At 43.2% G+C, this 25,657-nt stretch overlaps 1 protein-coding gene across 7 annotated transcripts in view; it reads right to left on the bottom strand.

Annotated features, from left to right (window-relative positions):
• MTUS2 (microtubule associated tumor suppressor candidate 2) overlaps positions 1-25,657 on the bottom strand; it is a 550,651-nt gene that overhangs the window by 339,428 nt on the left and 185,566 nt on the right. For all 7 annotated transcript variants that reach the window (XM_014548541.1, XM_014548540.1, XM_014548544.1 and 4 more), the window contains 2 exons: positions 13,103-15,577; positions 7,900-8,140 (listed from right to left, as the gene is read on the bottom strand). In XM_014548541.1, the coding sequence (XP_014404027.1) occupies positions 7,900-8,140; positions 13,103-15,334 (2,473 nt within the window). In that variant the 5' untranslated portion in view covers positions 15,335-15,577. The remainder of the gene's footprint in view (positions 1-7,899; positions 8,141-13,102; positions 15,578-25,657) is intronic.

Genomic DNA, 25,657 nt, shown 5'->3' with positions numbered 1-25,657 from the left:
GTTGGAATCTGCAGCAAGCAAGCCTCATGCTCGCTTCAGTGCCTGGCTGCCGGCCGCCATCTTGGCTGACAGTTAATTTGCATATACTCACTGATTAGCCAATGGGAAGGGGTAGGGGTCGTATGCTAATTACCATGTTTCTCTTTTATTAGTGTAGATATATATATATATAATTAAAAAGCAGTACCTTTTTGTACTTCTCAGAACTGAGGGATCTAACAGCAAACTGTTTACATATACAACCTTAGGTCCCCCTAATCCAGAGTTTATGTCCACCCAAAGGGGAGTAACAATCCTGCTCTATGTTGGGCACGAAAGCAGCTCCTCAGCATCATTCCCGGGCCTGCGGGCAGTATGGCTTCGTTTTAGGCATGATGGTGGAGTCAGAAAACACTGTATATAAAAACACATGAGGTAAGAGGTAAGGAAGTGCTTAGGTTCATTTATTCTTCAGCAGACACAGTCGCGTCAAGATCTGTAAGCCTTAAGAATCTTAGGAAAGAGCATTAATTTATGATGTAGAAACTGGGAAAATCTGATTTGTGGGTGGCATGATTTACTGCATATCCAGAGTCCTTTTAGGCCACTCCAAAGCCATGATGCACCTAATGGTACCCATAAAGCCAGCGCAGGTGGAAGCATCAGGAATATTTCCCAAGGTCTAATCACTGAAATTGCTCTTGTAAAGATAACCAATGACTTCCATGTTGTCAAATTCACAGATCCCGTCTCTGCCCTCAAACTACCTGGTTGCTCAGAAGCATTCAAAAAGACTGATGTCTCCCTGCTCCTCTGAGGTCCTTGCTTCTCTCGGCTTTCTGGACACCAGATTCCCCTGGGTTCCCGCTTCTACCCTGGCTGCTGCTTCTCCTCTTCTTTGCTAAAGCATGAATGCTGGAACATAGGCACCCATCGTGAGATGCCTTCTGCTCTCTAGCTGCACCCCCTTGACATTTTTATTTCTTTTTTAATTGACATAACATTTTTAATAGTTTCATGTGCACAATGTAATGATTCGATATTTGTATATATTGCAAAATGATCACTATACTAAGTTTAGTTACTATCCCTCACCACATATAGTTGCAAAATGTTCTTGTCTTGGGATGAGAACTTTCAAGATCCACCCTCTTTGCTCCTTTCAAATATGCACCTGACCCCCTTGACTTTAGAGTAGCATCTGGTGAACCCTCAATTTCAGTCTCCAGCCCTGATCTCTCGTAGAGCCTGGGGCTCATATATCTAATTGCCTCTGTGATGGTGCCACTAGAACTTCCAAAACAGAATTCTCTGTTCTCCTCTGAGGCCTATTCTCTCTCCCACTCCCCTGGCTAGTCAACCTATCTTAAATGGCATCACCATTCATCCAGTTCCTCAAGCCAAAATTCTAGAAGTCCTCATTAGCTCTCCTCTTTCTCCATCACCCACCCTCAATGTCCAGTCCTACTGGCTCTACTTCTAAAATGTATCCCAACAATCCCATCCCTTTCTCCCTCTGCTCTACAAGCTACCAGGATCTCTCATTTGGATCAGGGTACCAGCTCTTAACTAGTCTCCCACTTCCACTCTTACCTCTTCTACTGTATTCTACACAGACTACCTAAGATGATCTTCAATAAGCATAGATCATGTTTTCATGGGCTGCCCGTCACACTTGGATTAAAATCCAAACTTCTTACTAGGGCATCTAAGGCTCTCTGTGATCTGGACATCATCCACCTCCCTACTTTCTCTCCTACTGTTCACGTCTCCTTACTCCAGCCATGCTGACTTTATTCCTGGTCTCTGACTATGCCAAGCTCAGGGCCTTTGTGTGCTGTTTCTTCTACATGGAACATATTTCTTGTGCAAGTAGCTACACAGGAAGATCTCACCTTATCCTATATAATAAAACCCTAATATGCAAATTGACCAAACGAATCGACCGGTCGCTATGATGTGCACTGACCACCAGGGAGCAGACACTCAATGCAGGAGCTGCCCCTGGAGGTCAGTGCACTCCCACAGAGGGAGCGCCTCTCAGCCAGAAGCCGGGCTCATGACTGGTGAGCACAGCGGCAGGGGTCCTCTGAGGCAGCGCTAAGGACCCCTTGGGGGATGTCCACCGAGAGGTCCCAGACTGCAAGAGGGCGCAGGCCAGGCTGAGGGACCCCCTCCCCACCCCTGTGCACAAATGTTGTGCGCTGGGCCTCTAGTGAAAACGTAAGCGAGAGTCCAAAAAGAAACAATGTGGCCTAATCTCAAAGATTCTCAAGTTATAAAGTAGAAAGTCTGGAACTTCTCCACCCTTCTACTGGGGGAACGTAGCACAGGGGTGGAGCCAGAAAGAAAGTTCTGTTGCCGCTTTGGATCCAGCGGCAGTGAGACTGTGTATGGGTCAGGGGGTTGAGAAGATACTGATGACAGTGACTGGGTGGGCATCAGGGGAGACTGGGAGGATTCCTGGGAGATATTTGAGCGTTGGGGAGAGGGAGGACTCCAAAAGCACTGCAGGATATGAGAGTCTAGGAGTGAAGGGGGAGTGAGATTTTTAGAGTGGTTGGGGACTGGATCATTTGCTTTAAAAGCAGCAGGTATAGACTGGACTCTTTACTATCCTCTTGGCAGCTGAAGTGAGCTTTTGAAAATGACTGTGCTGAAACTAGCCCTTCTGGAGCCCAGGGCTGCTTAAGGGAGAGACCCAGTCTCTGCACATCATCTTAGACCAGAACAGGCAGAAAGAGGCCCATAAAATTTTATGATCATATGGAAAAGAAGAGCTACAACAGTAATAATGGTATAATGGTAGTAAAAGAAGTAAGATAAACACAGAAGAAAATAAGTTTTGTGTTTCCTGGGACCCAGGCTCCCACCTCCTGGACCTAGTGTGTACTGGTGAGGAAAGGAGGGGGCGAGGGGAGGCGGGTTTGATTCTCACTCATTTCTCACAAGGCGAGTTCTCCCCGCATCTCGCTATTTGCATGAGGTCCGCACAGGCATTCTCCACTCCACAGCCAGGCCTCTGGCCCGAGGTAGTGTGTTGAGCACAGGCTCTTGTTTTAACCTGTTTATCTCCAGACAAATAAAGTTAGTGGCTATAGAGCTGCTTGTATCTAAGAGTCTCTTGACGCTCAGCCTTACAGAATGATTAGTGTAAAGATGTCTGTTTTTGTCAGTCAGCCCTGCCTCCCTACTGTTGTGTGGTGAAGACAGGGCCATGGACACGCCTGCCTCCCACCCTGACTCCCCCACTGCTCTAAGCACAGATTCCCCAGGGCACCCCTGCCCTCTGGGCTCTGCTGACCTGCCCCACCTGGAGCTGCAGGCATCCTCTCTAGGTGTCATTTAAAGGACCCTGTGAAATAGTAAGACAGAGTGTGTGAGGAGAAAGAGGGTTGCTCTGAGGAAAACATGAAGAAAAATGGAAGGATTTCTGCAGAAAGGAAAGAATGAGTGAGGGGCACTGTTGTGCAAGTCCAGGAAGCTTGGGGACTCTGGCAGCATGGCCCACAAGGGAGAGGCTACTGCCTGGGATAAGCCAAGAGAGTAGGCCAAGCAAAGGGCTGCAGCACGGCTCTGGTGCCCAGGAGCCAATCGGAGCTGAGTCGTCATCACCCTCCAGAGCTTCCCATTGTCTGGAGTGAGAACTTCTCATCCTCTGTCCCAGTCCCCCTCCCCCTCCCCCCCCCCCCCCCCACACCCTTTTTTTTTATAAAGGATTTCATGTCTTCAGTGTCCTGTACGGGTGACACTCATCATTGTCACAGGCTGTGCTGGGACCTGATAATTCCCCGTGTGAACACACAACTTCCTCTAAGAGAAGATACCCAGAAGCCCAAGTTTAAGGGTTGGGGTCCTGAAGGAGTAGGGCTGGGGCGTCCCTCCCTGTCCTGGTGAGGGCTGAACTGCACAAAGGAAGTGGCAGCCGCAGCCCGAATGTGAGAGCACATATGAGCCAAAGGAGCTGCCTGCATGGATGGTACTGGACAGCATTATGCTAAGCGAAATAAGCCAGTCAGAGAAAGATAAATATCACATGATCTCACTCATTTATGGAATATAATGAATAACATAAACTGATGAACAAAAACAGATCCAGAGACAGAGAAGCATGGATAAGACTGTCAAACCTCAAAGGGAAAGTAGGGGAGGGTGGGGGTAAGGGGGAGAGATCAACCAAAGGACTTGTATGCATGTATATAAGCCTAACCAATACACAGACAACAGGGGGGTGAGGGCATGAGTGGGGGGATGGGGAAATGGGGGGATAAGGACACATATGTAATACCTTAATCAATAAAGAAAAATAAATAAATAAATAAGGAGCTGCCTGCCACCCCTGGGCATTGCAGGCAGGATATTCTAAAGCAGGGGTGGGCAACCCCTGGCACACGTGCCAAACATGGCAGGCCAGTAACTATTGCTGGCACACGAAACCCTCTCTTATAATCTTCCATTTACAATTTTTTTCTTAATATCGACTTTTTTATTTTTCAGATAAATTCAGTGTAGTTGCATCTTAGATAAATAAATAATTTTACATAACAAGTTATCTTAAAGACCATAGACATGGATTGACGAGAGAGGGGAAGAGCAATTTCTATGCCTCTGCCTTAACTCCCTGCCTTCCTAGATCTGACCAGTGTTTTGGTTTCATCCACATACGCTTGTGAATCTTTGTTCTCAGTGATGAATTTTGTTAAGTCTCGTAATAGGAGTAGCCTGACGGATGAAAGTAGTAGCTCGTGCATATCTCTGAAGGTCACGAAATATAAACCTGATGTAAAATCTCTGTCATCAGTGATGCAGCAGCAAAAGTCCCACTGATAATATCAAACGGAGTCATAAAGTTTTCTGTCGGACTATCAGTGTACATGTATACATTAAAAAATAAATGTATTTTTCATCATCATATACTGTGTTTTTGTCGCTCGAATGAATTTTATTATTTCTTCAAGGTTCTTCACATACGTACACCTTAAGAGATATCAAGTAGGTGTAACATGTTCTCAAAAAATTAGGGTTGGCACGCAGAAGAATTTTGAGTCAGAGATTTTGCTGGTTTTGGCATGCACTCACAAAAAGGTTGCCCACCCTTGTTCTAAAGGAATTGCTTCCCTGGAAATTTGACTTTTGCAAGATCAATCTCAGCTAAGTTTAATTTTGGTAATTTCAATTTCAACTTTTTCCAAATTCTGTACATAAGATAAAACTATTAACATTTGTTATATCATGCTATTTCAAAAAAGTACATAATCCAATTTTACATCAAATATATAACTCACTGATGAAGGTGAAGGTGAAACGGTGCTGGGTAGCAATGGCCACCCAGTGAGGGGACATCCTGGCTTTAAACACGGTCCATCTGCTGTTTACCAACACTTTCGTATCTCTAGCTGCATCCTGTCCTCCCAACTCTCGTCTCCTAAATTAGCTCCTACCTTCCCCTGTACACCTACTCCTGCCCCCCGCCTGCCTCTCTAAATGGCAGCTCCATCCTCCTAGTTGCCCAGGCCCAAAGCTCTGCAGTCTCCATTCATTACTCTTTCTCTCCCAGCTCATGTCCATTCAGTGTGCCTGACCTTCTCACTGTCTCACATCACTGCCAGGTCACTGCATCAGCTGTTTCCCTTGCTTCTGCCTTTGTCCCCTTAGTGTGTGCTCTCAACATGGGACTCAGAAAGATCCTGTTTACACAAAAGTCAGATCACTCTGCCCAGTTCCAAACTCTCCACTGGTCTGCTCACTCAGAGTAAGAGTCAGATCCTTGCCATGGCTCTTGAACCTACCATTCTCCTGCCCACTCACTGCTCCCGCCTCCCTGGCCTTCTTGCCACCTCAGGGCATTTGCACTGGCTCCTCCCTCTGCCTGGAACGCTCCCCAGGATATCCACATGGTTCCCTCGGCACCTCCTTTGGAGCCATCTTCTCAGGGAGGCCTTTTCTGCCCACCTTATTTAAAGCTGTAACCCTCCTCCTTCATGTCTCAAACCTCCTATCCCCATCCCATCTCTGCTTCATTTTATTCAATACTAGTTATTTCTCCCAATACACCATGTAATTTGTTTGCTCACTAAGAAAAGTCTGCCCCCTCCCCCATTCTACAATTTAAGCTCCTCAGAGGCAAGGATTTTTGTCTGTTGTCTGCTTTATTCCCCCTCCACACCTACAACAGTGCTGACATGTCAAAGTCCCTCAGCAGTAATTGTTGAATGAGTGACTGAATACATAACTAACCTGTAGCAGCTCTGACAACAATATGTAGGTCCATCACATTATCATGAGAATCATCAAAAAATAATTTCATCTTTTATAGAAGTGCTTGTCAAAAAACTAATTATTAAGACCATCAATAATTACCTCAGTAAATGACAATTCACAGAGTAATATAATGGCAAAGAGGTGAGGAAAGTCCCCTTCCACTAATAATAAAATAAAAGTAATAATAATAATAGTAGTAGTAATAAAGCTAATATTTAATACTGGCAAAGGTATGGCAAGAAGAAGCATGTTGAAAAAACACGAGTATGAAAATAATTATTACAAGTTTTCTAAAAACTTAGCCTGTAAAAAGTTTAGATATGCATTATCCCATAATTACACTTAAAATAACCTATCCTAAGAAAACAATATGAAAGAAGGCAAATAAGTATGCACAAAGGTTCCAATTGCAACATTATTGACAATAGTACAGAGTAAGCAGAATCCAAGTGCCAGTGGTACAATGGTTACCTCATTTCTACTGTTATTCCCCAGTAACCCACTTTCCCACCCGTGTCCCATCCATATTACTCTTCAGGTTGCAATTTCTCAAACACCATGTTCCTTGCTTTGGTGACATGTATCACAACTTATAACTGTGTATTTCTTTCTGTGCTTGTTTTTACTGTCGAGTTCACCCATTAGACCAGCAGCTGCATGAAGGCAGGAGCTCTGTTTTGTTCACTGCTGCCATCCTCTATGATAGCTGCTGGCACAAAATAAGTACCAGAATTTGTTGAATAAATGAACAAACACTATTAGGCTGCCATGAAATATTTCTGAAACATTTTGGCATAGAAAATGCCTACAATATGATATTCACAGGAAAAAAACAAAACTCACATTTGTGTTATTTTAGCTACTATGCTGAAAATGCATAGTAGCAGAAAAATGCATAGAAAGAAAACAAATTGAAAGAAAAAAATCCCATAATATTGATTCTGTCTGGGTGCTAAAATGTAAGTAGTATTACTTTCTTCTTTCTATTTTTCTATATTGAAAAAATTTTAAGTATATATGTATTATTTCTATAATAAAGTGATACATTAAACCTACAAGAAGAAGAAGGAAAGGAAAAACAAAGAAGTGCAGAGGATATTGCAGGAGGTGACACTGGCCAGCCATTGCAGAGCAGAGGACAGGGCTAGGAGAGGTGCAGGCCGTTCTGTGTTCAAGATTTGTGAACAGGTGAAAACGGAGTGACATGGTCAGTGCCGGCCTGTAGGAAGAGCTCTCTGACAAACTGTGGCCCGCAGGTGGCGCCCAGCCCACTGTTCTTGAATATTAAACTATATTGGCACACAGCCGCACCATCCACTCACGTCTTCCCTGTGGCTGCTTCCATGCTAAGTAGTTACAACACAGACTACCATAGCCCAGAAAGCCTAAAACATTGACTATCTGGCCTTTTACAGATAATGTTTCTGAATCCTGGCCTCCAGGATGTACTACAGGAGGGAGAAACTACAAGAAGTGGTTATAGGGCCATCATTTTAAAGGTGCCATGAAGGTGACAGTTGAAGATAGATAAGTCTTGATAAATGTCAGATGGAATAACAGAAAAAGGGTGAGGCATTCATATTTTAGACAGTTACCACATTTTATATGATAACTATTTAAAAGTGCAGCAGGGAAAACAGTCATTGTTGGATGGGTTACCTGCAGGATCAGAATTGTAGAGACTGGCAGCTGTTGCCATGGGTCCTGGCGGGTGGACGGCGCTTGCTGAAGACCTCTGACTGGCGATCAGGATCCTGCTCTTTGCAGAAGGTAAACGGGACATCGCGCCCAATCCCAACTGGGGCTTAAGGAGCATGGCGGAGCGGTAGAAGGTGGGAGGAACTTCGTAGTGTGCATAGGGAGGAGAACAAAATTCTTCTTTTCCAGGGAGTTCCGTGACCTATAGCAAATGAACAGAAGCTCAATCAAAGAACTCACATCGCAGGATGAGGACTGCACCTGCTCAGGACACCCAGCTCCAGCAATAACCACCTGGCATCTCTGAGTTGCTCCATCCCTGATCACTTACCTTCTTGGGGCACAAGTGTCTTCATTGTTGAGTTGACAATGCACCTGGATGACCTCTCGGGTCTCCTCAAGTTCTAATAGTCTATAAATCTACATCTCACTGGGAGAAAAAAGAACTTATTTGGAAAGATTTTTTAATTTGATTGCTACAAAATCATCAGAATTTGTGTAAGTAGCCAATCTATAAGTAAATAATGTTAATGAAGCATGGAAAGAATTTGCAAGTGTTCATAGAATTATGAGTTTCATTATTCCTAAGGAGAAAAGGCACAATTTTTATGGTAACATAGTCTTATAATAAAAAAAATGAACTTTACCAATTTATGTTGTCTTTTCTAGGCTACTAATGAAATAAAACATGCACTGTTAATGAGGGAGAAAAGGCTATTTGAAAGAATATAAATGTTAATGGAAAAAATGTGTTTTCAGGCCTCCATAATCTATTTACATCATTGAAAATGAGAGACTGATTTACCTCCTCTGATTGTCCTCCCTGCTAAAGGCGGGCTGACAGGAATGCCTGGGAAAGATTCACCAGAATGGAAGTTCTAGGAGAGAATCTGTTGGCTGCTGAATCACTGACCTAGAACCGTGTCTATACATGGCCAAAATCAGTAAGCATCCAGCAAACAAACAAAACAGGTTTCTACTGTTTCCTAAATTTAATAATGTAACATTCCTGTTACTTTTTTCCAGTTAACAGTTTAGACTAGAATACAACTTATGGCTACCTTTCATGTATGTAATTCTGAACTCACAGAGCCTGTTCATGTTATCAGTGTTTCTTCATATTAAAAAGGAAAAAATAAGACAGTTCAATCATCTATTTCCTCTCAGTTTAAAAAGAATAGTGCCAGAGGCCATGCATGAAAAATACATCTGTTAATTAATTCTGCTCTAAATCACAATATATTTTATGTCATACATATCCAGGAATCACAAGCATTTAACAATACTAGTATTTTTAATAGGGTCTATGAAGCTCTGAGCCAAACTGTTGGAAGAGATAAGCCCTTAAATTGATACTCTTTGAATGCTGAAATAGATACAAGTTCTCCTTAAATTGACATTATTGAAACTAAAGATTAGGCCTTTAAAGTTTTATCATAATCACATTGTAAAACATGCATGATTACTATTGTAGACCGGCTGAACTGGGGCCACAGCAAATTACATTCCTTCAAAAGAACATTATACCTTTGCGCTCTGATAAAAATGTTTACTATTCTCCACTTAATTCTCTTACTATTGATCTTTCGCTTTTATATTATACTCATATTTTCTCTGTTCTTTTATTTTTGTTTCTAAATTTTGATGCCACTGCACATTGCTTTTAGCAGGTGCTCACATGAGGAAATTATAATCATTTCTAACCTATATCTGTCAAGTTTTTAGGATTGCAATATGCTGAGCTCAGTAATTACTCAGTTCTTTGAAACTGCATAGTTTTTAGGGCTCAAAACCCACCTGGAAAATGGTCAACACGACTTCAGTAACTTCAATGCCTGTAATTTTGTTGGGTAATTTGTCACTGGTAAGATAACAAATTCTTTACACAGGTGAGAAATATGCCTCAGATGCCTAATCAGTGCATCTATAATAATAAAAGGGTAATATGCTAATTAGACCAGATGTCATTCCGGACGTCCTTCCTGATGAATTCGGGGCCCGAGAGAAGCCAGCCCGGGTCCTGGGTGCCTGCGGGCTGCCCAAGAGAAGCCAGCCTGGGTGCCGGGTGCCTGTGGGCAGCCCAAGGGAAGCCAGCCTGGGTCCTGGGTGCCTACAGGCGGCCAGAGGAGGGAAGCCCAGGTTCCGGTGCCAGAGGAAAGCTGATGCCAGCAGCTGGGGGAAGGAAGGCCTACTCTTGCACAAATTTTAGTGCATCAGGCCTCTAGTCCTATATAATAAAAGCCTAAATGCAAATTGACCAAACAGCAGAATGACTGGTGGAACTACTGGTCGCTATCACGCGCACTGACCACCAGGGGACAGATGCTCAATGCAGCAGCTGCCTCCAGCCCACAGCCCCCAGGCCAGCCAAGACAGGTGCCAGCAGGGGTCCCCCAATCAGCCCGCTGGTCGCCCCACAAATCGGCCCTGATTGCTAGCCAGGCCTAGGAACCCTACCCGTGCGCGAATTTCATGCACTGGGCCTCTAGTTTTTAATAAAACAGGGGAATCTACAAACAACTTCACATGCCTTGTATCTTTCATCTTTATTGACAGAACACAACAGGGATCACTGCACAGCGAAAAACACATAAAGACCCACCCAAAATGTTATTTTTCCTGCTTCTCTAGTGGAGTTTTTTTCCCCAATTAGCAATAATCATGCCTGGGATAAACTTCATTGGCTATAATACTGCCACTGCACAAAGCTCCAATTGAGTATTTTTAGAGAAATTATTTTGAAAACAAACTAAAGTATGCTCATGATTTCATTCAAATTCCTAAAATCCATCAAAGCACACAAACAAATCAGTTCTTACAGGATTGTCCCTCTTTGTGATTGCCCTGTGCTGTTTTCCGTGGGATCCTGGGCTGGGAAGCCATGGGTAAATGTGGAGGCTTCACTGAGAAGCCACTGGGACAGCCCAGGGAGAGGACTTGTGATGTCTAATTGTGTCAACTAACCTGGGCCACCGTACCCAGGTATTTGGTCAAAGATTATTCTAGATATTTCTGTGAAGGTATTTTTGATGAGGGAAGGGAGTAGAGGAAGAAGTGGGTCCTAATACATGGTGACAGGAGAAGATTTGACTTTGGTGTGGGCACACAGTGCAAAATACAGATCTTGTAACATATACACCCACACCTGAAACCTGTATGATCATGTTGACCAATGTCACCCAATAAATTTAATTAAAATAAATAAAAATAAATATTTCTGTGGCAACTTGTCAGAAACATATTCTGTCGTGAGCTGGGGGCACAGTGGTAGGAGGTAGCCCTCGGATCTCCCCGCGCCAAGCCTGACCAGAGGACTGAGACTTGCTGAGCTTCACAGAGATAGGAGCAAAGGCCAAGGGCCAGGGGGATACGTTTTTGGTAATTTAAGAAAGATTCACATTCACCAACCTAAGAGCCTGACCTATAAACCAGAGTGGCCATTGTTAGTGAGCTGGCACTGCCTAGGGTCAGACTCTAAGTTCCTCTGGCCAGGGCATGCTTTCACTGCACTTAGAACAGGACACCATGCAGCCCTGCATAGGGGCTGAGTCCCTACCATAGAGACTAGACCCCCCTAAACTCTCGGGTCAGCATCCTCTCTCTAGATGAGTGAGGGGGAAGCCTCTCCAGGCGCAGAGTCAGAAGACGGGAAGCCAGCAGCGTGATTCGGTGCTGACAGCTGGCACCATGGCAGGCAGATGGCCAGCTTGCTGGGGCACCAGGTCAGTGCTAGCCTTGGTGGAGGTGTGCTGCTAAGAATGGACTGACCACTTTCTTTGTGCCAGAGATGACACCTGCTATGATCAATAAAGTCTGTAAAACTGTTGATACAATCAATCAAGCTAGAGTCCAACCTGGGACTGGATTATTCTATCTCTAGGGAGCTTTGGTTAACTTCTGTTTATATCCATCATATGTGAATTCATAAATCAGTTATCACTCAACATTTATGAGCATGTGTTTATGCCAAGCACTGAACTCTGGGGTCACTGTGGGGAACAAAAGACAGAGAAAGTCTCTTCTCTCATGGACTTCACATTCTAGTTAATGCAGCAAAAGCAAAAAACGGTATACAGGAGAGATAAGTTCTAATAAGAAAGAACCTATAGAAAGGGGTCTGGGGAAAGGTAGCCTTCCCAATGAAATGACATCTGAAGGGACCTAAAGAAAGTGAAGGAGATAGTCTTTCAGGTATCTGGGAGGAACATTCCAAGTAGAGGGCAATGCAAAAGGCCTGGGGCAGCAGAGGGAGAGAGGAAGTCTGGAGGAAGGAGAGGCAGTCAGGAGGTAATGAGCCTCCTACAGACTCCAGCCTGTGGTCTGAGTGGCCTGGGCAGACCTGAAGGGTGTTAGGGAGACGAATGATCTGAGCCAGCTTTCCTTTTAATTGATCACTCTGCCTGCCAGGACATTGCTTCTGGAGGCCAATCTTCTTCATGAGCTCTGGGAGGATGACTCACCTAGCACCCAGTTACTTAAAGGGGCAGCACCCAGAGGAAAAGGTGAGGGCCTAGGAGAGCATCTCAGTGCTGCCCTTGTTCTGTGCCCTTAGGTGAGTTACGCATACATCTCCACATCTGTGTCCTCATCTATATAATGATAAAACCAGCAATCCCAATCTCCAGAGAGTTACAGTAAGGACTGTTGAAGACTGACAAAGATTAAATATATTACATGGCATAGCAGGTGCTCAACTAAATGTTAGGTAATGATTATTTTGACCCACGCCTATTTTCTACTCACTGTGTTCTTCACTTGTGTGAATATGAGATATCCCCCTCAGAGGATTAAGTCTGATCAATTTGAACAATGTATTTATTTCTGACTTTTTTTTCTACTGACCTGGCTTATAGATGAATTAGGCTCATTTATTTAAACACAGAAGACAATTTAAATGCATGCTCATCTAACTTCATGTGTATCTTATTGTGTGGAATTTATGTGAGTCTCCTCAGATGGTAGATCCATCTCATTATGATCATCAACCTTCTCCAGTCAAAAATGTCCATTTGTCTACAATCTCCTCTATTAAAAGCATTATTTCTGTACAAGAGTATCCAAGGGAGACTTTCCAAAGGGAGAATATTCTGTTTTCACAATTGAAAATATATGACAAAGTTTAGGTGTTCAACTTATAAATCATATCACAATGATATTCTCTTACCTCCTGCAAAAACTTTTCACTAATCTGACTGAAATGGTGCCCTGGGGGTTTGATCCCAGATACCATCAACCCAGGACTGAAGACCCTCGGCTTCTGCAAGTCTGGCTTGAACTTCTCGTAGAGGCTGGCAGCCGGCTTCAGGTCTCTGCCTGCCACCTTCTCCTCTTTGGGAAGAGGCGTGTTACATGTGGGCGGAGCATAAGGAAGGCCCACTGGGACCAGCGAAGTGTCCACCTGGCCCAGAGCCTGCGGACTCCTCCTGATGTAGGTGATGATCTTGGGCCTCACGTGCTTGGGCTTGGGCAAAATGATGGGCTTGGGTTCTGTTCTTTCTGCTGTTCTTTCAACCTGGTGGCTCTCCAGTGCCTCCTGTGAGGAAGGTGTACCCTCAGAATGTGTGGAGATTGGCTTGGGGATCCCACTGGGGCAGGTGTTCTTGTCAGGCACTTTGGGGGAGGTGTTCAACAACTGCAAGCTGTCAGTGGGAGGTGGGGCAGCCGAGAGTGACCCCGAGGGTGACCCTGCGTCCACACTCATACTCAAGTCCTGAAGACTGGCGCTGGGCTGGGGGGTCACACTGACAGTTGTCTCTGGGTGGAGAGGGGTTGGGACACTGAGAGGAGAATCAGTTTTTGCTGTGGAACTTTCAGTCTTAACTGCATTTTCTAGAAGGTTCTTATTTTCAGCAACAGATGTAGTGACCTCTTTGCTTTCCCTGGCTTCTGAGCTGCTGCTCTGAGGGTCAAGGGGCTCAGGGACCCCAGTTTTACTCTCTCCAACAGAAGGATCTGAAGTAAAATCCATAGCACTGGCCCTGCTCCCACTGCTCAGCACCCTTTTCTCCTCACTGGCAGCTGAGGGTCTGCTGTCAGCTGGGGCATGAGGAATAAAAGCTGCGTGACCATCACCTGGTGACGGGCTGCTGGATGAACTTTCATGCAGCTTCCCAGCTGCAATTGGTGAAATTTTGCCAGGGAGCTGATTATCAGCAGCTCGCAAGGAAGCAGGGCCAGGTTTGGGGAAGGTCTGGAAAGAGCCTTGCTCACCCAGGGGGACGGCGCTCTGGTCCTGCACACTCCTGCCTCTTGGCCCTCCAAGCGTGAGGACACTGCTCTGGGGCGGGGTCAGGCTGCTGACCGCCCTGGTGGGGGCTTCTTGCTGTGCTTCCCTGCCAGGCAAATTTCTCTCTTGGAGTAAGACGCTGTCTTCCTTGGGACATCCCAGACACTCGGCCCGGGCTGACAGGAACTCCTGCAGGGCCCAGGGTTGGACAAATTTCAGCTCTGGCTTGGGCTCTCCCTTTTCCTGATCTAATTGTGCTTCTGGCTTACTCAGGACTTCCTTAGATGCTGAAGTCAGAGCACACTCCGAATGGGCAGAACGTGGTGTGTTCTCATTGCTAACTTCTGGCACATGTGCTCCTTCCATCGGGGGCTCTAAGCAGGTGGTCTCCTTGGTTTCTGAGGTAGATGGTTTAGGATGACACACACTCTTCCCCTCTGAGGTGATGTCAGCTGGAGGACAAGCTGTCCCTGGGGAGTGGGATGTCACTGTCTCTTGTGGCCCCTCACCACCCTTGGGCATGCCATCCGGGGCATCAGGGGGGTCCAGTGGGACAGGCTGTGGAGGTGGCTGAGTCAGGCTCCGGGCACACTCCTTCATAAACTGGTCCCCTGCAGCAGCAGGGCTGCTCGCCCTATCCAAAGTGTGCCTTCTCAGTGTCGCGTCGTCCAGCATCTTTGCCAGTTGATCCTTGGGAGCATGTCGGGGAGCTTCGGTGCCCCTTGGAGTCAAAACATTTGGACTGGCCTCACCCGTAACAGACCTCCAGCCTGCCAGACTTGTTCCCTGTCCACTCCATGCGGGCTGCAGGAGAGCTGTGCCTCTCTGCATTGTGTGCTCTTCGTTTATTTCCCTACGAACAGTCGAAGACAATTTTAAATCCTTCAGGCTGCTGGGCCCAGCCTGCAATCCCTTCCCAAAGCCCTGAAGTGAGTGAAATTCGTTATGGAAATGGCTTCTGTTTTCTGGCTCATGTGAATTTGCATTTCCAATTTCATCTGTCAGGTCACATGTCTGAGACTCATCACGAGAGGGACCACCCTCCACCATGATCTGATTGGCATTAGTATCACCCAGACTTAGGAGACTCTCATTATTATTTTTCACCCCCTTTCTGTTGTCCTGCAGTTGAGTGTAATGTGATTTCTTGGGAGCCAATGGGACACTCATCTTCCACCTTCAGTGGGGGCTGCTCGCCATGCAGCCCTCCTGGACGGACAGGGGCTTCCTCCAAGCTGCTGCGGGATGAAGAGGAAATTCTGAAGCTGCTCGTCGCCCCCTGACAATGTTACATTGAGACACTGCTTTTAATCATTTCCAGAGCAATTTTAAAACCGAACCTTGTCTTGATATGTGGCTGGATGACTTATCTGTTAGGGGCTTGCTGAACAAGAGCCAATTAATCCATGAGACCTAGAGAGAAATAAAAATAAAGCCTTGTTAAATTGACACAGAGATTCTCAAGAGAAAAAGGCATGGTAAGCACAGATTTATTCATCACTTTCATAGTATTATTTTGTTCATTCAACCCATAGATTTCTAAAAAACCTTTCAGAGAAGGGCTCCTGCTGACCAAGTAGGGAGAAATTGAAACTTCAGAATAATTAATGTTAGAAATGGGTGGTGAACGCCTATTAAATCTTAAATTCAGATTTTAAAAATCCACAAGTTCATGCTGATAGTGATTAAAAGGGTGGAGGAGAAAAAAAGGCTCTTCTTCACAGAAGACTACCAACTAATACAGGGATACTATGCAGTTAGGAAATCACCATTTTTCAACCACCAGAGTCATCATTATCTTGGGCGAGGGACACAGCAGTGCTCCTGGGTGACAGATTGTTGGGGAACAGAATATTTACAGAATGTCAAGGTACCATCCTCCAGATTACTTTATTTCTTACAAAAGAAAAATTTTATCTTTACAATTGAGACAAATGGTGGACATCTCCCTAATTAAATGATCAAATTTATCATCATCAATAATGGAAACTATCAGTGTTCCTGAGGTTAGGTAGTTCTCAGTGCTTCATATCACCCAGTAGTATTCTTGCTATAAATGTCCAACCTGAATTTCATCAGAAGGAAATAATCAAATTTAAATTGATGGACATTTTACAAAATAACTGGCCTAACCTTGGCCCAAAATGCCAATAGATATCTAAACACGGTGCATGATCCTTGACTGGATCTTGGGTTTTTAAAAAAGTTAGCAAAGTATTGGGACAATTAGAAATTTAAACATGGACTGTATATTAGGTAAAGGTGTTTGATCAGTATTAGCTTTCTTGGTTATATAACAGTATTGTGATCATATCAGAGATAATCTTTGGTTTTGGAAGATACATGTTTTTAAAAATGATATGCTTCTTAACATGACATGCTGTCCTTAACTTACTCTCAAATGGTTCAGCAAAGAGAAAAATATGTGTGCACATTTGTGTGTAAAAGAGAGAGAGAGTGTGTGCAACTATAGCAAAAAGGTAATTTGAAAATCTAGGCGATCCACTCTACTATACCCGAAACTTTTGTATAGGGGTTTGAACATTTTTGAAATAAAGTTAGAGGATTCTATTCCAACTTGCAAGGTCTGCATGATCCAGTCCTTACACCCCTTTCTGGCCTCCTCCCCACTCATCACCCTCTTATTCTCTAGGCGACAGCCACACTGTTCTCATTCTTCACGCCATGTTCCTTCCTCCTTGCTTCAGGGCCTTTGCACATACTCTCCCATGTAAATGGGATGTGAAATCTTCCCCAACCTCACCCAAGTAACTCATTTGTATTCTTCAGTTTGCAGTATAAATACCACTTCCTCCAGCAAGCCTTCCTGATCACAAGAATAGATTAGGTACTTCTACGATGAATTTTCATAATATATTTTATTTTACTTTTTAAAAAAACTTCATCTGTAGAAGACACTGAAGAAAATATGTTTGCACTCAGCACATATATCAGGCACTTAATATGAATGAACAAATGACTGAATGAGTTATAAAGATCAATGTTATTTCTGTCCTCATAGAGCTTAAAATCCAACACAGTATTTAAATTTCTATCAAAGTGAATACACAGATCATCAGTAAACATTGTTTACCACACTATTAATGCATTTTATTCAGCCCTGGATGGGAGAGTTAACAGTAACAAGGTTCTGCCTCATCCCTAATTCCCCAAATGGGGGTTCAAAGTGAACAGTCTTCCATACCTTCCTCCTCATTCATACAAACATATGTGAGCTCGTGCTCAGACATGCACACACACATGCACACACACACACATGCACACACAACACCTGGGAGGCTCTTGTGATGTTTCTACTAAAATAGGTTACATGGCAACTCACTTGTCATTGTTTAATATGCAGTTTTATATATTTAAAAGAATATGTACATGTACTATATATCTATATAAACATATATGTATATTTATTTTATAATATATATGTTATAAAACAAAAAATATAATGAACAAGAAACATAAAGGATGGAAAATCACCAATAACTTGCAGCTACCTCCCTACTTAGTTTTTCACTTGACAACCTACCATGGGCATCCCTAAGTGCTCAGCTGATGAAGCTCTCTTTTCTTTTCATTTCTTTTGTATCTATACATAAGCATGTACTTTCCACATAAATTTCTTGTCAGAAGTCAAAAAAGGAAAGAAAACTCACATAAAATGGGAAAAGTAAATTGAAATTCAATTTCTTTTTATTTGATCCTTCTTCCCCTCTCCCCAAGACATCTATATATATAAAGAGGTAATATGTTAATTGGTCCTAACGGTGTCCCAGTCATGACCGTTCAACAGGCTGCATGTGCACAGGAGCTGGTGGACTTGCACCACTGGGACATGAGGCTGCTGGCGGAGGCGCATGCAGGCCCACCACCACGCCGCCCAGCCCGGAGGGGGGCATCAGGACAGGGGTGGGGCCTCAGCGGAGAGCTCTCAGCACTCCTGTGCTGGGGTCTGAAGGCGCGAAGAGGAAGGGACAGCAGATGGGCAGTTAAGGGGTTTAGGCCTGGAAGGGAGAGCAGATAGGCAGTTAGGGGGACCAGAGAAAGAGGGGAGAGCGGTTAGGGCCATCAGGCAGGCAGGAGAGCAGTTAAGGGCATCAGGCAGGCAGGCAGGTGAGCACTTAGGAGCCAGTGGTTCTGGATTGCGAGAGGGATCCCAGATTGGAGAGTTTGCATGCTGGGCTGAGGGACATCCCCCCTCCCCGTGCATGAATTTTGTGCACTGGGTCACTAGTATTAACATACTGATCTAGGCCATTCCCGTGTTCACATAACCCTACCCACATATAAACACCTGCACACGTGTGCTCTTTTCTTTCCCTGTCGTCCTGCCCTTCTGCTCTCCCCACATGCACTCATGGCCCTCATCCTCCCAACTCCCTTCATCCCAGCCTTGGTACCTTGACACAGAAGAGGTTCTCAAGGAATCCCCTTCCCTTATTCAATTTTAAGAATGTTCTTCTTGAAGCTACATGTGTCCCTCAGGCACAAATACAAAAAGCATGCAGACAAATCAATAAGACTGCAGTTTAAAAGAATACTGTGTTCCCTGAGTTGGAAAACAGGTGTCCCAGAAAGTCAGGGAGAGCAAGTAACTTTACAGACATGGGCCATCCACAGAAAAAGGGCATCTCTAACCCTCTGGGGGAAGAATCAGAAGCATGAAACTAAGAGCCCTGTTTGGTTTGAATTGTCGAGGCTGGGAGAAACAAATAAATGAATTTTTGATGAGCAAAACCACATACACCACAATCCACAACCAGATGTGAGACAGTGACAAATAGGTATAAGATCAAGGTCTTGCTAGAAAGAGTTGTCAGTAAATCATAAATGATGCTCATTGCTAAGGGCATGGAAAGCTGGAATCTTCTAGGGCCAAGAACCATTCTCAGCACTAATACACATTTGTACAATTTAATTTTTAAATCATATTTACTTAACCTTTAATTTTAATTTAAGCAATTAATGTTTTTAATGACCTCTAGACATAGGTCCTAACATTTCCTTGCACTTTTTTCCCCCTCCTGGTAAGGAAATGAAAGCAGAGAGAGGGTTACATTCCCAAGATCACACAGCTAAGAGTAAAATAGAGACAGGAAAGTAAAATCCATGCAAAAAGGGGAAGCTACAAAAAGAAAAGCTGCCTGTTGGTGAAACTGTACAGAGCACAAAGGAAGAATAAAAGGAAAAGTCACCATCATAAGAATAAGAACAGAAAAGCAAAACCAGAACCCAAAGAGGGAGAGAAAGCTCTCAGGAGACAGGAGAGTCAAATTCCAAACCTTCTCCAATGATAGAAGCAAAATTACATACAGAGTTGTGTTCCCTGATCTCTCCCCCTCTCCTGGGCACCCTTAAGCTCCATGGTTCCACCAGAAGACAGTCAGAGTCAACATGAACAGCAGTTTTTTTCTGGACCTGGATTTCAATCCCGGGTACTCAACTAGATAAAAAGTTTCCCCAATATAAACATGATCATAAAAATTCACACTCATAATACAGGAGTGTGTGAGTAAACAAAAAATGCAAATATGTCAACCAACTGTGCTCATTCCCCTCTGAGGTGCATTTTCCCAGCGTGAGGAGTGTAACTTTCATGAGCCTCACATCCCATCCGTGACTATAGAAAGTTATGAACAATGGCCTTAGAGGTAAATGGTAATTAATCTTGAAAAATATCTATTTGTTAAGTCCTAAGTCCAGAAGAAATTTAAAGATTTCTAGGCTCATGGACTATCTGATGCTTAATAGTCTTCCAAGGAGTTCCCCTTACTGGTAGGGTGAATGCCCCAGTGTCAGGAAATCCACCAGCTCCTAGGCAGCCCCCTTCCCCCATCTCTGGGCAGGGCCACCATCAAACCAGCCAGCAGCTGGTATCGCCTCCCTAGAACAGAACAATGCAATCCTTCGTCAAAAGATGTTATGCTCCCTTCTTCCCCAAAATCTTGTTAAAGAACTCAGATTCTCCCAACTAAGCACCCACACTAGGGTCCCTGATTGCTTTTAGTAGGCTGCTCAGAGCTTCACACAGTACTCCAGTCCTGGGTGCATCATCCAAGGTTATGTGGAAACAGGATTTCCATTCTCTTAGTTATACCACACAATCTAAGAGAGTGACCTCTTCATGGGAATATAAATTGCCCTGTTAATTGCATATTATCAAATAAAACACCAAGTATTATATGAGTTATTCCTAAACTTCACTGATTCAATCCTAGAAATTCATAACTGGCTTTTAGCGCCCATGGGTAGGATCATAAAAATATATCCCTGGAACATCATCTTGCTGGTCTAGGCCCACTGTTCTCCCGTGGTCAGCAAACCGCGGCTCGCGAGCCACATGCGGCTCTTTGGCCCCTTGAATGTGGCTCTTCCATAAAATACCACGTGCGGGCACTCACATACAGTGCGATTGAAACTTCGTGGCCCATGCACAGAAGTCGGTATTTTGTGGAAGAGCAGGTATTTTGTGGAAGAGCCACATTCAAGGGGCAAAGAGCCTCATGTGGCTCGAGAGCCGCGGTTTGCCGTGCCGCAGTTTGCTGACCACTGTTCTATCCTAAAAAAATTTGGGCCAACCCTTCATCCAAAATATATGCAGTTCATTCTATTTTCAAACCATCTTCAAAGAGGTAAGTGCACCTCCATATCATCATTCATTTCATAGTACCAATGTCAGTAGAAATGGGCAGGGGACAAAGTGGCAGCATTGGAGGCAGGGACAAGTAACTCCATGATGCTCCTCATCTGCTTATCAGCATTCTTTGGGCAAGTTCACACAGGCACTCCTCCTCCCACCAGGCCCTGCAGCACATGGCCCATCTTGTCCATAAGAACGTCATAAGAAACTTTGAGTAATAGCCAAGATATGGAAGCAATTTAGATATCCATCAATAGATGAATGGAATATATATATATATATATATAATATAACATTCCATATCTTCTATTAATTTTTATTATATATAGATAGGTTACAATGAAATATTATTCAACAATAGAAAATAATGAAATCTTGCATTTGCAACTACATGGATGAACCTAGAGGTTATTATGCCAAGTGAAATAAGTCAGACAGAGAAAGACAAATACCATATGATCTTGTCAAAAGTTGTCTCTAAAAATAAATAAATAATAAATAAACAAGCAAAGCAGAAACAGATAAGCTGATGGTGTGGAGGGATAGGAATAAACTTTAAAAAAAATAAAACACTGACAAACAAAAAGTAACTTTGTCAGACATATTCCCAAAATAATTATAACACCACCTCTCACCCAAATAAAAAGAGTAAAAATGAAAGTGAAGAAATAAAAGAAAATGAGGCTGATATACCATGACTTGTTCTACCTACTACTTACCATTCTAAGGATCTCTGTTTATTTTTCTCAGTACTCATACCTCACCAATCACAAATGCTAATTAAAATCCAATGCAGGCCCTGACCGGTTTGGCTCAGTGGACAGAGTGTCGGCCTGTGGACTCAAGGGTCCCAGGTTCAATTCCGGTCAGGGGCATGTACTTTGGTTGTGGGCACATCCCCAGTGGGGGGCGTGCAGGAGGCAGCTGATCGATGTTTCTCATTGATGTTTCTGACTCTATCCCTCTCCACTCCTCTCTGTGGAAAAATCAATAAAATATATATTTTAAAAAATAAAATAAAATCCAATGCGGGCTCCACATCAGGCTCACTGGCATGTAGTTTGAGCACTGCACCTTCTCCTTACTAACAAACAAAATTGCCTTTGGCCACCTTTAACAATCACACATGTCTTTAGCTCTCCCCAGCTCACAATCTCTGGGAATGATTTAACAGAAAAATAGTTCAAGCTTCCTTTAGTTTGTTTTTTAGTTTGTTTCTTATCTAGAACTCTTCAGTGGAATGCATAAACATTTATGAATCATAAAGCAGACGGATAGCATCCACATGCTCAAATACAATCTCTTCATCCATCTTGTGCTTCAATTTCCTATTACCATGCTTGTTCTGTCCAGTCCAGTGTGAAAGACATTCCCAGCGTGAAAGAGGAACTCAGCTGGTCTACCATCTTTGTGCCCTTTACTAACATGACCGTGGGTTAACCTGGCTCAGTGACAGGTGTCTCTGCTTGACAATCAAAGTCTGATGAACAATGGACCCACATGTTTCCAGAGTTCATCCTCTTGACTCTTCTACTTAAAACAGCCTGCCCTATAAAGTTGTCCTCTGCATCCAATGGGGAGCTCCACCTTCCGAGCTCACAAACTCCCCCATGAAAACTTTCCTAAATTTTCTCCTCCATCCCCACTCCCAAAAATGGTGCAGAAGGAGCTGGATATTGTCTCTTCATATCCTGAATCCCCAATCTTTCCTTTGGGCACTGTCATACTGTGTTCTTTAATTACAGTGATGTGCATCTTATTTTACTACAGTTAAGGGAGTATCTCCTTATTACAGATACATATACCCTACTTATAGCTACATGTGTCTTTCTTTCTTTTTTTTTTACTAAACTGTAAGCTCACTAGGCTGGAGGGTAATAAACTAGGGTCTGGGAAGCAGTTTGCACATAGTAGGCACTCAGGATGAAGCACTCTCCTCCAACTGGAGTTCAAAATGGCAAATGTGACATCACTTTCAATACAGCACAAACCCTATTGTTTCAGTCTTCTAAGATGCAGATTAAGCCACCCTTTCCAACTGGGTAGCTGGTGAGGCACCCTCTCCCCCTCACCTCAGAAGGGCTGCCCCAGAATAGCCAGAGGAAATTATATGGAAAAATACCTTTGACCATCACTGTTCGATTTACATTTGTCATAATATTTGATTTATTTAGAAAATAAACAAATTAAAGGAAGCTTGAACGATTTTTCTGTTATTAAAAGGAGGCATGGGTTTTAAAAACTGAACATTACTGTGTATAGCCTTCCTCCACTGCCAGGTCTGCTGTGTAAGGCTTTATCAGCTGTGGGTTTTCATACAAATATTCAAGCGCTGTGCCCTTGAATGTAAATGCAATTCCATCCAACAGTAGCCACTACCATGCAATAAATTATCCTTCAGAAGAACTTTAGATACAGGAAAATGTACAGGATATAAGCCCAAAATTTAACAGTAAGTATAACAACACGAAAAAGTCAAAATCCCAACTTTCAAATTCTGGTTGACATTTTTACTGAGCATATATTCAGGGACCATAATGTTCCACCACATTTAATAGGATGATTTTATATTAAGTCACTTAGAATATTTGCATACAAGTTGATGTATTCAAAGTCTCATGGCAATTGTTTCTGTTTTCTGTCTTTGTAATCATTTAAGAACATCCAGGTTATTGGTCCTATTGCATAATTCTGTGAAATTTTATTCTCAACAGATGCAACTACAGGTCATCTAAAACGTGGTGTATTGCAGACTGATGAACTTAGTGATTTCAGCTTCACCACCATATGATTAAAACATTGATTGCTAGTTGAGGGGCAGTACTAGTAAATACCTGTTCCAGGCTCTGTAGCTATCTGTGGTGCTGAATTCTGTGACAGCATGCCAAATCCTATGAAATATAGCAGCTCTCTGGGTCTCGCTTTACCCTCCTTATCCAGGTCCAGGACACGAGTATGTCACATTTTTCTAATACATAAACAGGACTGTGTTCAGAAAGAATGTCTTTGGAGGGAAGGTGAAGAAGCATATGGACATAACTGAAATGCTGCTATTTCCCCTTTAGAGAGGGCCAGGAGAAGAGGTAACTTGACTTTTCATAGGATAGACCAATCTGACATTTAAGCAAAACATTATATTAACTAATATTTAAAGTCTCACCAATAAAAAATATTGCATGTTTCTCCAAATGAAGTCTCATTCACCTTTGCCAACAAAAATTATTAGCTTTCCCCTTTAAAAGCCCAAATACTTCCTTCCAGCATGAAATTTCAAACACAGAAAATATAGGATATTAATTACTTGCCTATTGTGTTTAATATTTATTTTGTTTCTTTCTTGAATGGGATTTTTCTTTCAAAATTGCCAATATAAAAGAAATGGGTACTCGTTGTATTAAAAAAAAATACCAATGTCCCCTACTCCCACCCCAAGAAATAGAGTTGATGTGTAATATCCCTTTTTGTTACACTCAGAGAATGTGTTCCTATAACTCCACTTTTTTAAATTTGCATGTCATGGACACCTCCCCACATAAATAAATGTAATAAATTTATAATTTTAATGATCACTTTTAACATAATTTACCTGCCAGTCCCATTATTGTCAGAGAATTGCATATCTTTATTGTACCCTATATTTCTTTAAGATGCGTACCTAAAGCTAGACTCACTGTGGAAATAGGCATACACGTTTGCATTTTTACACAGAATGCTAAGCTCTCTGAGGGATATTTGTTTTTCTCTTTTTTAATTTACTTACTTGTTGACTTTAGAGAGAAAGAGAAAGAGAGGAAGAGAAACATCAATTTGTTGTTCACCCATCCTTGCATTCATTGGTTGATTTGTGTATATGCCTTGCTAGGGGATTGAACCCAAAACCTGGGGGTATCGAAACAATACTCTAACCAACTGAGCTACCCAGTCAGGGCTGATGGGGGAGGGGGGACAGTATTTGTTTTGTTTACAGGTGCATCTCCTGTGCCTATATGCCAGGGCCTGGCACATAATGGATGTCCCATAATCATTTGTGGAATAAACAAGTGCTGCCCTCAAGAAAAAAGTGTCACTCTTCATTCTATCCTTCTTTTCCCCTATTTCCTGCTCCATCTCCTCCCTCTCAAAACTCTTCCCAATTAGAATGACCAGATCATTTACATTTCAAATAGGGACACTTTTTTCTTGCGTGAGAATTGTTTCCAATTACCTGTTAATATAATTTATATATGGTAAAATTCACCCTTTTTGCTGTGCAGTTCTACAAGTTTTGGCAAATGTATATGGTCTTGTGACCACTACCACCACAAACAAGATACAGAACAGTTTCATGAGATCCAGAGATTCCCAAAATCCTTCAGTAGCCAACCTTTCCCCAACCCCCAGCCCCTGGCAACTAATAGTCTGTTTTCTGTGCCTACAATTTTGCCTTTTCCAGAATGCCATTCAAGTATAAGTGTACATTATGCAGCGTTAGTGTGTAGCATCTTTCTTCCAGCATAGCAATTTTCGAGTGGTGTGCCGCAAGACTTTTTAAAACATGCAATACCTGAGTTATTTAATCAGGAGCACTAATCTCTTTTCCCTTATATTTACACTAATAAAAGAGAAACATGGTAATTAGCGTATGACCCCTACCCTTCCCATTGGCTAATCAGCATATCCTTATGCAAATTAACTGTCAGCCAAGATGCAGCCGGCAGCCATGCACTGAAGCGAACAGGAAGGCTTGCTTGCTCCAGTGACGGCGGACTCCAACGTTCCCCGCCTGACTTGCCGGCCTCTCAGCTGCAACTCTAAGCAACTATGTTGCAAATATAGAAGCTAAACAAAACCCCAGAAAC

The sequence above is a fragment of the Myotis brandtii genome, unplaced genomic scaffold, assembly GCF_000412655.1.
Source record: "Myotis brandtii unplaced genomic scaffold, ASM41265v1 scaffold513, whole genome shotgun sequence".
In the NCBI taxonomy this organism is placed as follows: domain Eukaryota; kingdom Metazoa; phylum Chordata; class Mammalia; order Chiroptera; family Vespertilionidae; genus Myotis; species Myotis brandtii.
This window is presented reverse-complemented; position numbering and strand designations above follow the sequence as displayed.